The sequence below is a fragment of the Sus scrofa genome, chromosome X, assembly GCF_000003025.6.
Source record: "Sus scrofa isolate TJ Tabasco breed Duroc chromosome X, Sscrofa11.1, whole genome shotgun sequence".
NCBI lineage: Eukaryota > Metazoa > Chordata > Mammalia > Artiodactyla > Suidae > Sus > Sus scrofa.
The window spans coordinates 26,543,917-26,560,182 of NC_010461.5; the positions used below are offsets into that span (position 1 = coordinate 26,543,917).

At 36.1% G+C, this 16,266-nt stretch overlaps 1 protein-coding gene across 10 annotated transcripts in view; it reads left to right on the forward strand.

The window, feature by feature from the left end:
- The window catches only part of GK (glycerol kinase), an 88,471-nt gene extending 73,495 nt beyond the window's left edge, over positions 1-14,976 (forward strand). For 2 of the 10 annotated variants that reach the window (XM_013986028.2, XM_013986033.2), the window contains 3 exons: positions 1,353-1,433; positions 4,639-4,725; positions 6,779-6,979. In XM_013986028.2, the coding sequence (XP_013841482.1) occupies positions 1,353-1,433; positions 4,639-4,725; positions 6,779-6,789 (179 nt within the window). In that variant the 3' untranslated portion in view covers positions 6,790-6,979. 10 annotated transcript variants of the gene reach the window in all.

The window sequence follows — 16,266 nt, forward strand, 5'->3', positions numbered from 1 at the left end:
GTAGAGTTCTCTGTGCTATACAGCAGGTACCTGTTGGCCTGTCATTCCATATACCTCAGTGTGCATATGCGCTTAGTCCTCTCATTGTGGATTTCCACCTTTAAAGACATCTCTTCTCAGTGTTCCTGTCGTGGCGCAGTGGTTAACAAATCTGACTAGGAACTATGAGGTTGCGGGTTCGATCCCTGACCTTGCTCAATGGGTTAAGGATCAGGTGTTGCCATGAGCTGTGGTGTAGATCACAGATGCAGCTTGGAACCTGCATTGCTGTGGCTCTGGCGTAGGCCAGCGGCTGCAGCTCCGATTCAACCCCTATCCTGGGAACCTCCATATGCCAAGGCAGCAGCCCTAGAAAAGGCGAAAAGACCAATCAATCAATAAATAAATAATAAGACATCTCTTCTCACAGGACTGCAATTTGAATCTTGTGAGAAATCAATATTTGTCAACTCCTTTGACCAAAAATAATTCTCCTCCTAGTCTTTCCATATTATAACATACCTTTCCCTATGTCCCAAGCTCCTCTGCCACCTCAAAAGAGAAAACAGATCAAATAGAATTCCCCTTTCTAATTCATCACCACTTGCTTGTGAATGGCCAGATCTTAGCACATAGCCTTTCTCCCTAACTCCCTTCATCCTGCAAGCTGTGCTGAATTTCCCTCGAACTTCCAAGCAAGCTTCTCTCCTAGTCACTGGCCATCAGTAGCACCCATATTTTCCCAAATCAGAGTTTTAAAAAAAAAGATATTCTGGAGTCCTGGTAAAGCTCCAAACTTTAATACATGTAATAAATATCATTTGAATACACGTAATAATTTGTTAAGAATATTGAGTGTGGATGGAACTAGGGACTCTCATAGTAAGTGAAGTGCATAAAAAAGAGACAAATACCATATGATATCACTTATATCTGGAAAATAATATACAGCACATATGAAACTTTCCACAGAAAAGAAACGCATGGACTTGGAGAACAGACTTGTAGTTGCCAAGGGGGAGGGGGAGGAAGTGGGATGGACCGGGGGTCTGGGGTTAGTAGATCCAAACTATTGCATTTGGAATGGAAACCAATGAGATCCTGCTATATAGCACTGGGAACTATAACTAGTCACTTGTGATGGAGCATGATGGAGAATAATGTGAGAAAAATAATGCATTATATATGTGTGTGTGTGTGTGTAACTAGATCACTTTGCTGTACAGAAGAAAATTGACAGAACACTATAAATCAACTATGATGGGAATAATAAAAATCATTTTAAAAAAAAGAAGAATGATGAGTGAACCTAAGTATGGTACTTAGAACATCTTACCTTTCTTATGAGTGGTTTTCCTACCCTCTATTTCCAGAAAGTGAAATCCGTTATTCTACGTGGAAGAAAGCCGTGATGAAGTCAATGGGTTGGGTTACAACTCAGTCTTCAGAAAGTGGTAAAAATGTTTTTATTATTATTGCTACTTTGTCTTAATATGTTTAATGGCTTATTTAAGTATATGACCATTTATGCTTAGCAAGGCTGCTCTAAATAAAAGCATTAGTATATGGTCATAGTTTCTAACATTTTGAAAACACTTTTAAAATTCTAAACATAAAATGTAAATTATCAGGTTGATATACTTAACTCCATCCTGCCTTATCTTTCCTTATTTGTTGATTCCTGGTACTTCGATTGATAGTTTTCTAAGAGCCAAATTATTTCTAGTTTCTTCTTAATGAAAAAAAAAATCAGCTAGACTCTTTTTTCCTCTCCGTGTCTGACTTTGCCTTTTTGGGGGGCTGTCTTCATGACCTGAACCAACCAAAAGCTACATTAATTTCGGAATGTATTTCATCAATTCCTAGACTGCTTCCAAGTTCTTAGTGAGTGTATGTTATGAGAATTCATTGGAATCAGAGGAAGAAAAGTACCTAACATAGTAAATTAAAAATGCCATTGTCTCTGCAATGTCAAGACATAGATTTAATCCCTGACCCAACACAGTGGGTTAAGGATCCAGCATTGCTGCAGATAGCCCTGAGCTGCCTTTAATAGCGAAATGGCCTTAAATATTCCTTTAATGTGGCATATATTTTAATCCTTTGTTAAATGCAAGGTTTGGAGCATAATGAATGGAACAGTGGCCGAAGTGAGTATAGAACCACTTGTGATGTATTTGGCTTTTGGGAGAAGCTTCTGGTATCATCTACCGCAGGCCACTGTGGTCTCTATTTTCAGTCCCAGATGTTCCTATTTGAAGCTTTTGTTTATTCTCCTAAATAAGCTTCATACCCATTTTCTTCTAATATTTTGTTCAGAGATTCACCTTTCTAAGAGAGTGGCAAGACCTTTCTTGCTAAGATTGTTTGCAGTTTGGAGACTCTTTATAATTAAACTCAGGAGTTCCTGTCGTGGCTCAGCAGTAACTAACGAAACTAGTATCCATGAGGATATGGGTTCCATCCTTGGCCTCAGTGGGTTAAGGATCCTTGTTGCTATGAGCTTGTGATGTAGGTCGCAGACGCGGCTCTGATTGGACCCCTAGCCTGGGAATTTCCATATGCCATGGGTACAGCACTAAAACGCTAAATAAATAAATAAACAAACAAACAAACAAATGACCCTAAAACATAAAATAGACTTCTCAATCATAGGTATTTTTGTAGCACAGTGCTAGTTGCTGTGCAAGATATGACAGGTGTGCACTCTGATTTATTTTCTCGTTGCCTTTAATTAATGGCTCAGGCAAATTTGAGTTAAAATGGTTTCTTTGACTAGGTGGATTTTTTTTTTTAATGGCACAATCTTTCCTGTGTCCCCACCCCGCCCCCCAGCTCCAACCTCAGTGCCATACACACATTTCTCCTTACTAGCAGGTGAGGATATAATTTTACTTGCAAAATTCCAACAAAACCAATTGATCATTTTCTCTGTTTGCTTACCTCATCTTGTCAGTGAATTTTTAATGCCAAGGAAAAGTTGATAAAAGAAAATTATACGATTTATTTGGTTTCTGCTATTAGCATTGATTATAAAGTAATTAAGTTTTTTGAGAGCTTTAAATTTTTCAAGCTTTGTTTTTCTCTCTATTAGACTGCAGCAGATTTAAGTCAAAGTTTGAAAAATACTTTGAGTAGGAGTTCCCATGGTACAGCGGAAACGAATCCAACTAGGAACCATTGGGTTGCAGGTTCGATCTCTGGCCTCGCTCAGTGGGTTAAGGTTCGGACATTGCCCTGAGCTGTGGTGTAGGTCACAGATGTGACTCTGGATCCTGATGTAGGCCGGCAGCTCTGGCTGTGATGTAGGCTGGCAGCTGTAGCTCCAATTCAACCCCTAGCTTGGGAACCTCCATATGCTGTGGGTATGGCCCTAAAAACAAACAAAAAGACCAAAAAAAAAAATCTTGAGTAGAGTTATGAAAAGCAATCTAATGTATAATATTTTGAGACTCTCTAAACTGTATAATAAGCATGGAATAGTAATATTCAGTTGGAGAAATGCTATTTGTATTCCCTAAGCAACATAAGCCATATGATATAGCAATACGCTCTATGGTAATAGCAATACAGACAGAATCCTATTTTAATAATCTTGAAAGGGTATTTGAATTGCTACTTGGTCTCTCATCCTCTTTAAATTGCTTTAATTTATGGGAAGAATATTATGTTCGCTTAATTTCCAAAACACTTTGCCATTTTTTAAGCAATTATATTTGCTTTCTTTAAATGTATTATAAAGGATTTTTAACGTACATTCAGTGATTGGGGGTTTTATATTTTTTGGAGAGAGCTTATAATAAATGATGACTTTATGGCTTTATACTCCAAACCCACCAAGACAACATTTTTTTTTTTAAAGTGTTAAATATTCTAGACACAAAATTTTTATTTATTTATTTTTCTTTTTTGGCCACCTTGTGGCATATGGCATTCCCAAGCCCGGGGATCAGATCTGGGCCACAGTTGCAATCTAAGCTGCAGCTGTGGCAACACTGGATCCTTAACCCATTGTGCTGAGCCAGGGATCAAATCTGCATCTCAGCACTGTCAAGATGCCACCGATCCCATTGTGCAATAGCAGGAACTCCTATAATTTTTAAGTTCAATATATACATATATGTGGAATATTCTTTAGAAGAATATTCTGAGAGAATATTCTGAGAGAATTGAGGTTAGAAAATATTTGTAAAAAGTGTTCTAAGGCAATATTTTGAAATATAGATTCCTACAATTTAGTTTTTAAATTATAGTAACACTAATATTCAGGTACATTGGATCTGTAATTTGAATTTGAGGGGAATTGGGTTGCCCACTTAGCAGCTTTTGGGGAAGAATCAAGAAGGCTAAAATCAACAGCCTCCCAAAAAGTTCTCCATCAGCTTTCTTTGGCTTTGCTAGTAGAAGGCTTATGTTGGTCTTTATGCATTATGTTCTTGGCTACTTGTGGAATGCTGTCTGTATTGTTTGTGAACTGTCATAAGCCTTCAATATTGATTCTGTTTTTAATTTGAAGTGATAACTCTTTGCTAGCTTCTATGAATATATGATTTTATAACTTTGTTTTGCTATCATGTGATTCTTAACACAAATATTGTAATTATGTGTCTCTCTTTTGGTTTGCTTGACTGGAATTCCCTCCTACTTGGATGACCACAGGTGACCCTAGTATCTTCTGTAGTCTACCCTTGGGCTTTTTTATAGTGAGTAGCATGGTAATGTTAATCGGAGCAAGGTACCTCTCAGGTCAGTTCCTCTTTAAATTAGACAATTTATTAGTTAGCATTAATGTATTTGTGTATTTTTCAGTGTTTTTCCTTTTTCCTGTTCTTGGGAATCTGGAAAATCCATTAAAGGTCTAATTAGCTAGACCAATTAATCTTTGGGGGTAGTCAGATATAAGGACTGTGACTCTGTTTTTATTCTCTTATTTTCAGTAGTTGATGATTCCTTTGAGGGACTACTTTCTGCTGTTAGCTGCAACATTAAGCACAAGTAAAAATACTACTGTTAATGGTTAAATTAAAAGACTTTCAGAGTGACAGATGACATGTAAATTACTGCATTTGAATCCAACTAAATTGGCTTTCAAATGTACCTAAGTTGGGAGTTCCTGTTGTGGCACAGTGGAAACAAATCCGACTAGTATCCATGAGGATGCGGGTTCTATCCCTGGCCTCACTCAGTGGGTTAAGGATCTGGTGTTACCGTGAGCTATGGTGTAGGTCACAGACGAGGCTTGGATCTGGCATTGCTGCGGCTGTGGTGTAGGCTGACAGCTGTAGCTCCTATTCGACCCCTAGCCTGGGAACCTCCATATGCCACAGGTGCAACCCTAAAAAGAAAAAAAAAAAAAAAAAAGAAAAGGACATAAGTTGTTTTTCATACTTATGAAAGTCTGCTGCACAAGTCATTTCTGGTTAGACTTTCAGCAAGAGTCTGTCAGAGTTTCTGTAAAACTCTAAAACTGGGGGAGATTCATATTCACTTCTATTTTAGTTAAAAAAATACATTTTGGGAACTGAAGTTTTTGAAAATTATTGCTGAAATAAATTGGGGTTGAAATTCAAACTGAATTATCATTTTTTTGCCGATTAACTTCTGAATATTCTTAGAAGAATAAAATTGCTCAGTATGTTATGAAACATATTGTATAACCTGTATTAAATATAATAATTTTTGGAAGATGTTCCTTAGGATAGCTCAGTTTTTCTTCAAATGAGTGGCCTAGGTGGAAATGATATATTTCATATGTTGCCAAGAAAGTGAAACATGTAAAAAATCTTCCTAACTAGGAAGTGTTAAATTATTTCTCTTAAGACAATCTGGCTAAAATGTAATACTTTTTATTGATGGGGTAATATCTGTTTGTAGAAATTTGACAAGCATTAATCAGCTTAACATAATCACCAAAGTATTGTCTACATGGAATGAAAGTTATTTACATCAGCAGAAATGGAATGAAAATTACTTCAGAACTTTATCTTTTAATTAATGATAAAATTTGCATTTTATCAATTTGCATGAGGATTTAAGACTAGATTACCTTTTTCTGTATTCTTTATATTCATGATAAATTCATTCACATCTTCTGCCTCCATAATAACCATACCTTATGTTGGTATTGTTTGTGCGTACACCTTATTAAAGGGCTTCTGTATACGTAATCTATACAGAAATAGCATATGCTTATTTTCTTTCTGTTTCTTGGGAATATTTGGTGAAAAAGTCCAAATATTCACCAGAAGAACTGTAATTTAAATTTATTTTTAAAAACTTAAATGCTCTTTTAGGAAAAATTCTATTTTTTTTCTTTATCCTGAGTTTTTTTGCCTGCATAATGATTGTCTGGAAAAGGGAGGGAAAAAAAACATTGCAGCTGAATGTTTTCATTGATTTTTTTTTCTCCTTCCATTTTCCTCTTTGATACCAGTATGGAAAGCCCTGGTCTAAAATTAGAAATTAGGATATGTAGCATATCTCTAAGCTCAAGGATACATTAAGTGTCCCAATTCCTAGGCTTCCCAAATGAATATGGTTACCATCTTTAGGATCTCTCTTGGTAACATATGCTGAGATTTGAGAAGAATGGGAATGGCTTGCTTTGGTTACTGTTAACAGTAGTGTTCATTTGCTACTTTGGGAAGTGGCCCAGTTATGTTTGTTGCATTTTAACTGTGAAGCAATATTTAGGAATCATGTAATTTCTAGCTCAATAAGTGACTGAATAGTCTTTGTTGCTTTAATTCCTGAATTGCATGTATATTGTTATTGACATATGATTTTTGTCCCCATTCAGGTATGCCATAAATAATACCGACTCGTGGATTCCAAAGACGCGAATTCTTTACCTATTGAAAGAATCCAGCAATTCTGTCTTTTAATGTCATGACACTATTCATAGACTCTGATTTTATTTATAAGCCACTAGCTGCATGACCCTCCAAGTAGATCTGTGGCTTGAAATAAAGAAAATGCAGCAGAAAGAATGATATAGAAACATTTGGTGTGTTTTTTAATGTCAGTGGTTAAAATTTGACCAACCACCTTTAGGGCTGAGCCCCTCTTTTGCCATCATTTCCTGCCTCATTCCCTCTAAGATCTAGGAAGAACCCAGATCCTGTCCATTGAAATCTTTTCTCACACATATTCAAACTTTGATGGGCCAGTATTTGATTCTTGTACTACATACCCTTGATTAAGGAGTTAAGACTAACCAGCTAAAAATGAGTGACTTTTTGCTTGTTTCCTTTTAACAGACTGCCCCTCCCCCCACTGTAACCAGTCTTTTTTTTTTTTTTTTTTTTTTTGGTCATTAACAGATTTTTATTTTTTCCATTATAGTTGGTTTTACAGTGTTGTGTCAATTTTCTACTGTACAGCAATGTGACCCAGTCATTCATATATATATATATATATATATATATTCTTTTTCTCACATTATCCTCCATCATGCCCCATCACAAGTGACTAGATACAATTCCCAGTGCTATACAGCAGGATCTCATTGCTTATCCATTCCAAAGGCAACACTTTGCATCTATTAACCCCAAACTCCCAGTCCATCCCACTCCCTCCCCCTCCCCCTTGGCAACTACAAGTCTGTTCTCCAAGTCCGTGAGTTTCTTTTCTGTGGAAAAAGTCTTTTTTTCTGCATGTTAGGGAGACCACAACATCTTCACTGAATGTTTAAATGGAAACCTCTACTAAATTCTTAAAATGGAAATTTAGTACTCTCATAGCTTAGGCATTTTTCTAAAATGTATTTGCCAAAACTGAAAATTCTTCATGTATGTTATATGGTTTCACTAATCACACTGAATTGCTATCTGAACCTTATAGGGAAGGACACTTTTTCCTTTTTTTTTTCCTTTCATCTCTCCTTTTTATATTTTTTACTTTGTATATATAGGCATACATGCCTATGTATTTTATATACGCAGGGTAGACCATTTATAAATTGAGTACACGTTCTCACTAATCATCCAAATTTCTGCCTGGATCTTATAGGGAAGAACACTTTCTGTTTCTTTTTTCTTTTCATATCTCCTTTTTACATTTCTTACTTTATATGTGTAACATACATACCTATATATTTTATATACGGAGGGTAGCCCATTTATAAATTAAGACCACATTGTATTCAGTAGGTATAACCGGGCTGGTCTTATATAGGCCACTGTATGTACAAATATTTGGGGGAAAACAGCTGTATACATTTTGGGGTAATAGTCATGCATACTATTTACCGGAAGAAGTTTTTTCTTAAAGAGCCAACTTTTGAAATTTAAGTATAAGTTCTATATCAATAAAAGAAAATGTATTTTATTGTGACTATAATTTATTATACTTTATTTTTATATGCTAAAAAAAGAAAAAACTGGAATACTACAGTAAACATTTTTTCAAATACAAGCACTAGTCCATATAAGGTTATTTTTCCTTCAACATAATTTTAGACATTTAGGATCCTTTTGAGGGGATGTCAAAAAAAAGTTTAAAAAACATAAGTAGAAAAAAAAAGCCAAGTCTCTTTCTATCCAAGTATATTTCAACTGCTAATAAGCAATTATAATAGCTATTTGAGATGGCAAAGTTATCTCTGTTTATTGTTGCATTAAAACTGAAAAAAAGGAGTTCCCGTCTTGGCGCAGCAGAAACAAATCTGATTAGGAACCATGAGGTTTTGGGTTCAATCCCTGGCCTCGCTCAGTGGGTTAAGGATCCGGCATTGCCATGAGCTGTGGTATAGGTCACAGACTCGGCTTGGATCCTGCGTTGCTGTGGCTGTGGCATAGGCCGGCAGCTACGGCTCTGATTAGACCCCTAACCTGGGAACTTCCATATGCTGTGGGTGCAGTCCTAAAAAGACAAAAAAGACCCAAAAAAAATTTTTTTTAAGGAAAAGATTTTACTGTTTCACCAAGAATTTCTCAAAATTTAGTGTTATATGTTGTAAAAAGTTACCTAGTTAAGTTTCTTAATGTCATCATTAAAATATCTTAAAATTTTGGTTTTCCTACAAATATCACCTTATCATTATTTTCAAATACAAGCACTAGTCCATATAAGGTTATTTTCTTCTATCAGTGCTGAAAATGGAAAATATTTATATTAAAGTAAAATGGTCTTTTTGGAATTAGTAGTAGCTTGCATTTGCAGTTCTGATTATGCTATTTCTAAATTACTGAATCTGCTGGGTTTTATTGATGCAGCTGCCACTTCAGTGACATAAATATTATAGAAAGACATTATGAAATTATTACTTTTATATACTTTTAAACATAATTATGTTTCTACCAAGGTAGGTTGAGTTAGTGCAAGTAATTGTGAAAATCACTGTTCAAATAATATGATTACGTTCCTTTTCTATAAATTGCCACATTTATAAATGTTTGAAATTGTATGCATTGATATTTAATGATAAATTTAATTGACCTTCATTCTTACTTCCATTTCTCATTTACAGACTAGAACTTAGATCAAAGTTAAATTGAGAGAGATGTTTCAGGAAACGTGAAACTCAGCTGTTAGCACTTGATCAGGCACACTCTGAAGAATTAACCAACAGCCGAAGAACTAGTTTCTGGAATGATGAGCATCTTACTTTGTTAGAAAAGACTACACTGGTCCATCTCAGCATCCAGAAAATACCCTGGTGAGGTCAGCAGTTGTTATCAATAGGGTCTTGCGGTCAAGGCTAACCATGACCTACTGGTTCCATTCTCTGTTTCTGTTCCTCTCTACCTGGGTTAGTTGGTGGAGTCAAGTATGAAATCATTCTCTGAACTCAATAGTGAACACCTCAATCTTTTGTTCTCCGGGTAATCAGTAACATGAGTAAAGCATTTTTCTTCTGTAGTAATGTGTTAGAATTTTTTCAGTGTTTGTTTTGAAATGCCGAAAGCTCAATTATTTGGTTTATGGGTATTTTGTATCATGTGGAAATGAAGAGTGGTAGCTGTATTTAGGAGGAACTACCAAAAAAAAAAAAGCTGTCATAGCACAGAAACTAACAGCATTGGCAGTAGAGTAGGTAGTATTTACTGCATAGTGTCTACCTAATAGTAAATAGAAATGCAAAAATTGCTATTTTTTTATAGATTCAATGAGGTATGTAATTGATATACAGGAAATTGCACATATTTCATGTATATAATCTGATTAGTTTGGACATAACGCATATATCCAGTATCCCATCACCACAATCAATGTTATAAACATATCCATTGCCTCTAATAGTTTCCTTGTATCCCTTTGCTGTGTGTGTGTGTATGTGTGAAGAAGCTTAACATGAGATCTACCCTCCTAACAAAATTTTAAGTGCGCAATACTATATTATTAACTCTAGGCACTATGTTCTGGAACTTACTCATCTTGTATAACTGTAACTTCTTTTCCATTGAACAACTCCCTTTCCCCCCTCACTTCAGCCCCTGCTAACCACCAGTGTCCTTTCTATTTCAACGAATTTAACTTTAAGACTCCACTCATGAACTGAGATCATTGCACTATTTGTCTTTCTGTGTCTGGTTTATTTCACTTAACATGTCTTCCAAGTCCCTCTATGTTGTCACAAATAGTAGGGTTTCCTTCTTTTTTTATTTTTTGGCCACACCAGCAGTATGTGGAGATTCTTGGGTCAGGGACTGAACCCGTGCTATAGCAGAGAGCAAAGCTGCTGCAGTGACAATGCCAGATCCTTAACTCGTTGAACCGCAAGAAAACTCCAAGATTTCCTTCTTTTTTTAAAGCCAAATAAGATTCCATTATTTGAATATGCCACATTTTATTTATCCATTCCTCTGTCAGTAAACATTTGGGTTGTTTCTATATCTTGGATATTGTGAATAATGTAATAATAATATTGTGAATAATAATATTATGAATAATGCAGTTTTTCGGATATATACTCAGAAGTGGGATTGCTAGATTATATGGTAGTTCTATTTTTAATTTTTTTGAAGAATCTTCATACTGTTTTTCCATAGTGGATTTACATTCAACAGTCTACAGGATTCCAAAAATTATTTTTTCACTAGAACTTTATAATAGCTAGTTTTAACTAATAATATTCAAATAATGAGGTACAGTTGATCTGTTCTTGCAACCTAACAACCCATAAGGTCACATAATAGATAATTAGTGGAAAACTTAATGACTTTTTTTTCCACACCCATGCAATGCAGAAGTTCCTGGGCCAAGGATCAAACTTGCACCGCAGCAGCAACAATGCCAGATCCTGGTGCTACCAGGGAACTCAAAAACTTAGTGACTTTTATTTTTATTTATTTATTTTTATTTAGGGCCGTACCCCCAGCATATGAAGTTTTCAGGCTAGGGTCGAATTGAAGCTACAGCTGCTGGCCTACGCCACAGCCACAGCAACGCCAGATCCGAGCCATGTCTGTGACTACACCACAGCTCACAGCAACGCTGGATCCTTAACCCACTGAGGGAGGCCGGGGATCAAACCTGCATCCTCACGGATACTAGTGAGATTGTTTCCACGGCGCCACAATGGGAACTCCCTTAGTGACTTTTAAAACCAATTTAATTGGTCTGTACCTATAGGCACATACCTTAGTTCTAGTCTTATCATAGAGTATAAAATGTTAAATATCAAACTCTCACAAGTACTTCTGGAGATATTTCCCTGTCATCAGATTTCGTGAAAATGATTAATTAAATTTGGGATCTATAAACATAAATATTCTGAGAAGCAGAGGATAGGTTAAAACACAAGTTGTTTGACTAGACCAATATGTTTATTTATCAGTTTTCTTTCTATTTCAGACAACTAATTTTACCTGATGGCATAATGGTTGACAGATGATAATAACTACTACCTCAGGCCTTTTTCAATTTTCCTGTGTAGCATTAAAATTAAATAGCTTCTTTTATTGCTTATTACTAAACCTGATATTATTTATCTCATTGGTTGCTTATTATATGACTAGTTTACAAGTGGATTTTATAAATATCAGATCATTTAAATCATCCACAGATTTCCTTTATGGCACAGTGAGTTTAAGGATCTGGTACTGTCACTGCAGCGGCTTGGGTCACTGCTATGACATATGTTCGATCCCTAGCTCAAGAACTTCCACATGCCGTGGGCACAGCCAAGAAAAAAAAAATCATCCTCAAAACACTCATCAAAAGGAGACTGGTTAAATTAACCGTGATACAGCCATACAATGTCAAACATACAGCTTTAGAAAAGAATGAAGACACGGTCTAGAAACTTACATATGTGAACATCTAGGATAAGTGAAAAAGTAAGATGCAGAAGAGTACGTAAATTTGCTACCTTTCCATTTTTAAAAAATGAGGGAAAATTGAGATTTTGCCTATTCTGGAAGGATGCATAAATAAACTATTAACAGTGTTTATAATGTTAAGATTATAACTGGAACAGAAAGCAATGATTAGACATGGGGGACAGGAGTGGGGAAAAACTTTTATATGTATATAAAAAAGGTGTGTGTGTGTATATATATATATATGTGTGTGTGTGTGTGTATGTTATGTATTTGAATCATGTAAATTGCTAGTATGTATAAGATTGAACCATGTTAACCTATTAACTATTTAGAAAACTAATTTAAAATTTTCAAACTTAAATTCACAGGCCATTGTACTTGAATGTTCATGGCAACATTATTCATAAGAGCCAAATGTCTGTTACTTGATGAATGGTTAAATGAAAGGTGGTATATCCATACAATGGAATATGTTGAGATATAAAAATGAATAAAGTATGGATACATGCTACTACATGGATGAACCTTGAAAACTGTGCAAAGTAAAAAAAGTCATACACAAACAGCCACATATTTTATGATTACAATTGTATGATATGACGAGACAAATCCATAGAGACAGAAAGTATATTAGCGGCTGCCAGAGTCTGGGGGTGGGAGGGAAAATGGCACCTGAATGCTAATGGACAGGATTTCTTTTGAGGTGATGATTGCACAACTTTACGAATATGCTAAACACGGAATTACACACTTTAAAGAAGTCCAGTTATGGTATATGAATTATATCTCAATAAAAATGTAATTTTAGTTTGCATTTATTTAAAATAAATCCAGGAGTTCCCATCATGGCGCAGTAGTTAACGAATCCGACTAGGAACCTTGAGGTTGCGGGTTCGATCCCTGGCCTTGCTCAGTGGGTTAAGGATCCGGTGTTGCCGTGAGCTGTGGTGTAGGTCGCAGACTCGGCTTGGATCCTGCGTTGCTGTGGCTCTCGCGTAGGCCGGTGGCTACAGCTCTGATTAGACCCCTAGCCTGGGAACGTCCATGTGCCATGGGTGCGGCCCTCAAAAAAAAAGACAAAAGACCAAAAAAAAAAAAAAATGACCAGTCTCTGACAGGATGTGAGCTTGTAGTCCTTGAAACAAGCCCTCTGAAGGAAATAAATTTTATTTGCTCTTTGAAAAATGGAGCTTAATAAACTTTTCTCATTTGAATTTCACTTTCATTGTTTTTCAAGTATCTTAATATTGGAAATAAGAAAAATGCTTTTGGACTTCCCGTCATGGTGCAGCAGAAACTAATCCAACTGGGAACCATGAGGTTGCCTCACTTAATGGGTTAAGGATCTGGCCTTGCCATGAGCTGTGGTATAGGTCACAGATGCGGCTCGGATCTGGTGTTGCTGTGGCTCTGGCGTAGGCTGGTGCTACAGCTCCAATTAGACCCCCTAGCCTGAGAACCTCCATATGCTGCAGGTGCTGCTCTAAAAGGACAAAAAAACAAAAAAAAAGAAAAAAGAAAAATGGCTTTTGTCACTGATACATAAAAGATTATGATGAAATAGAAGATCTGGGCTTCTATTTATCTTCCCAGCAATTTTCATGGTCTGTCCAGTAGAATATACTGATATAGGAGTTACCTGGTGGCCTAGCTGGTTAAGGATCTAACATTATCACTGCTGTGGCTCAGGTTGCTGCTGTGGTACAGGTTTGATCCTTGGTCCGGGAACTTCCACATGCCATGGGCGCACCCCCCCCCAAAAAAAGGATGGAAAATACTGATATAAAGGAGGTAGTCTTCTGAACATATTCAACAAAATATATTACCATGATTACCAGCAACGACTTCTTCCTAAGTGGAATCTTTTCTAACTATGCTGTTTCTTAATTTTTTTGAAAGTTTAATTTCATCTGTTTATCATCAGCTTTCTTCCCAAACTCATGTTAAACTTTTCAGCCTTTAATTTACCACCACATCTTTTCCTTTTACTACAGTGTTTACAGGAGCAAACAGATAGGTCTTTGTCACCCACTTCTTCAATTAATTGTAAATCTGATTCAAGAGCTAGTGAATATTTGCAACGTCACTCTCTACACCACTGGTTTCTCAGCAGCCAAAGGAGGTCTTTGTAAAATGAGCATTTCTGTCCATTAATTTTTGGGTCAAATTCTTTGAAAATTAGATTAATACTTTTCTTCAAAAAATTGGAAAGTAAAAGAAGTTAAAAGACTAGAAAATCATCCGGAGTCTTAAATAATGCCTGTGTTTACTTTCATTTTTTCCCCAGACTTTTAAGGTGGTATTTTCATAGATCTTGAATGTTCATAAACTTGATATAAAATTTTTTAAATGCAAAACAATAATGACCATGTATATGGATACATACTGGTGAATTAGATGTATGAAACTTGCATGGGATGAAAGATACCAAGTTTAAGATGATTGTTACCTTTGAAAAGCAGAGCATGGAATCAGGTCAAGACGCTTCACTGGAACCTGGAAAGTTGTTTTTCTTAAAAAATTAAGAGCTAAAGCAAATAATAGCAAAATCTTTTGACTGAGTGGTGGGTATGGGTGTATTCACTATATTCTCTGTATGCTTAAAATGTTTCATGATAAAAAGATTGTGTATTGTCCTCCTGATTATATTTATCTAAGTCCATCTCTCACTGTCCATTAGTGTAATTTTGTTTATTCTGACACCATTTCCAATTAAAAGGGCTGAAATCTTTCTGTTCTGGCAGTTATTTGTTTATTCTGACACCATTTCCAATTAAAAGGGCTGAAATCTGTTCTGGCAGTTATTTCAAGCACCTCATATAAAACATCGGTATTCAGAAAAAATAATGTGTGTTAGAAAATATATCCTTGCTTAGCCATTTGTTATGAACTCTAACTCAAAAAGATACTTATTTGTCTTATTTGTGATATAGAACCTTATGCAAATCTTAATATATAATCCCACTGCTGTCAGCCCACTATATTTATAATTACATATTAAAGGCAGAAAAGTCTCGATTCTAGATTTGTTTAATACCAAGGGGAAAAGATCATTGCAATTATATTGGATTTCAAATCAGGCACAAGACCTGTTTTATTCTTTTTTAGACGCAAGTTCATTAGAGTTGAAAAAAAGCACTAAATAATAAAATTGGTTGAAATTTGTTGCCTACCAAACATGTGTTTAAAAGACCACAAAGATATGGGTAAAATAAAATGGTAGTGTAACGATCGAAATGATTAATACCTGCTGTGGAAGGGAACCAAGCTCTGAAACTGAACAGTTTATCCAGTTTCACCTGTACTGGGTTTTTTTTCCTCCCCATTATGGATGCATATTTCACTTCTCTTTACTCATAATCAGGGAGATGCGACTGCTAGTTAGTTGCTTTGTCTAATAGATTTTTTTTTTTTTTTGTCTTTTTGCCTTTTCTCTGGCCGGACCCGAGGCATATGGAGGTTCCCAGGCTAGGGGTCTAATCAGAGCTGTAGCCGCCGACCTACGACCTACGCCAGAGCCACGGCAACTCAGGATCCAAGCCACATCTGTGACCTACACCACAGCTCACCGCAATGCCGGATCGTTAACCCACTAAACAAGGCTAGGGATCGAACCCTCATCCTTATTGTTCCTAGTCAGATTTGTTTTCGCTGTACCATGACAGGAACTCCCCCATATATTTTTTTTTAATTTATTTTTTCCCACTGTGCAGCAAGGGGATCAAGTTATCCTTACATGTATACATTTTGCCCCACCCTTTGTTCTGTTGCAATATGAGTATCTAGACATAGTTCTCAATGCTACTCAGCAGGATCTCCTTGTAAATCTATTCTAAGTTGTGTCTGATAACCCCAAGCTCCCGATCCCTCCCACTCCCTCCCCCTCCCATCAGGCAGCCGCAAGTCTGTTCTCCAAGTCCATGATTTTCTTTTCTGTGGAGATGTTCATTTGTGCTGGATATTAGATTCCAGTTAGAAGTGATATCATATGGTATTTGTCTTTGTCTTTCTGGCTCATTTC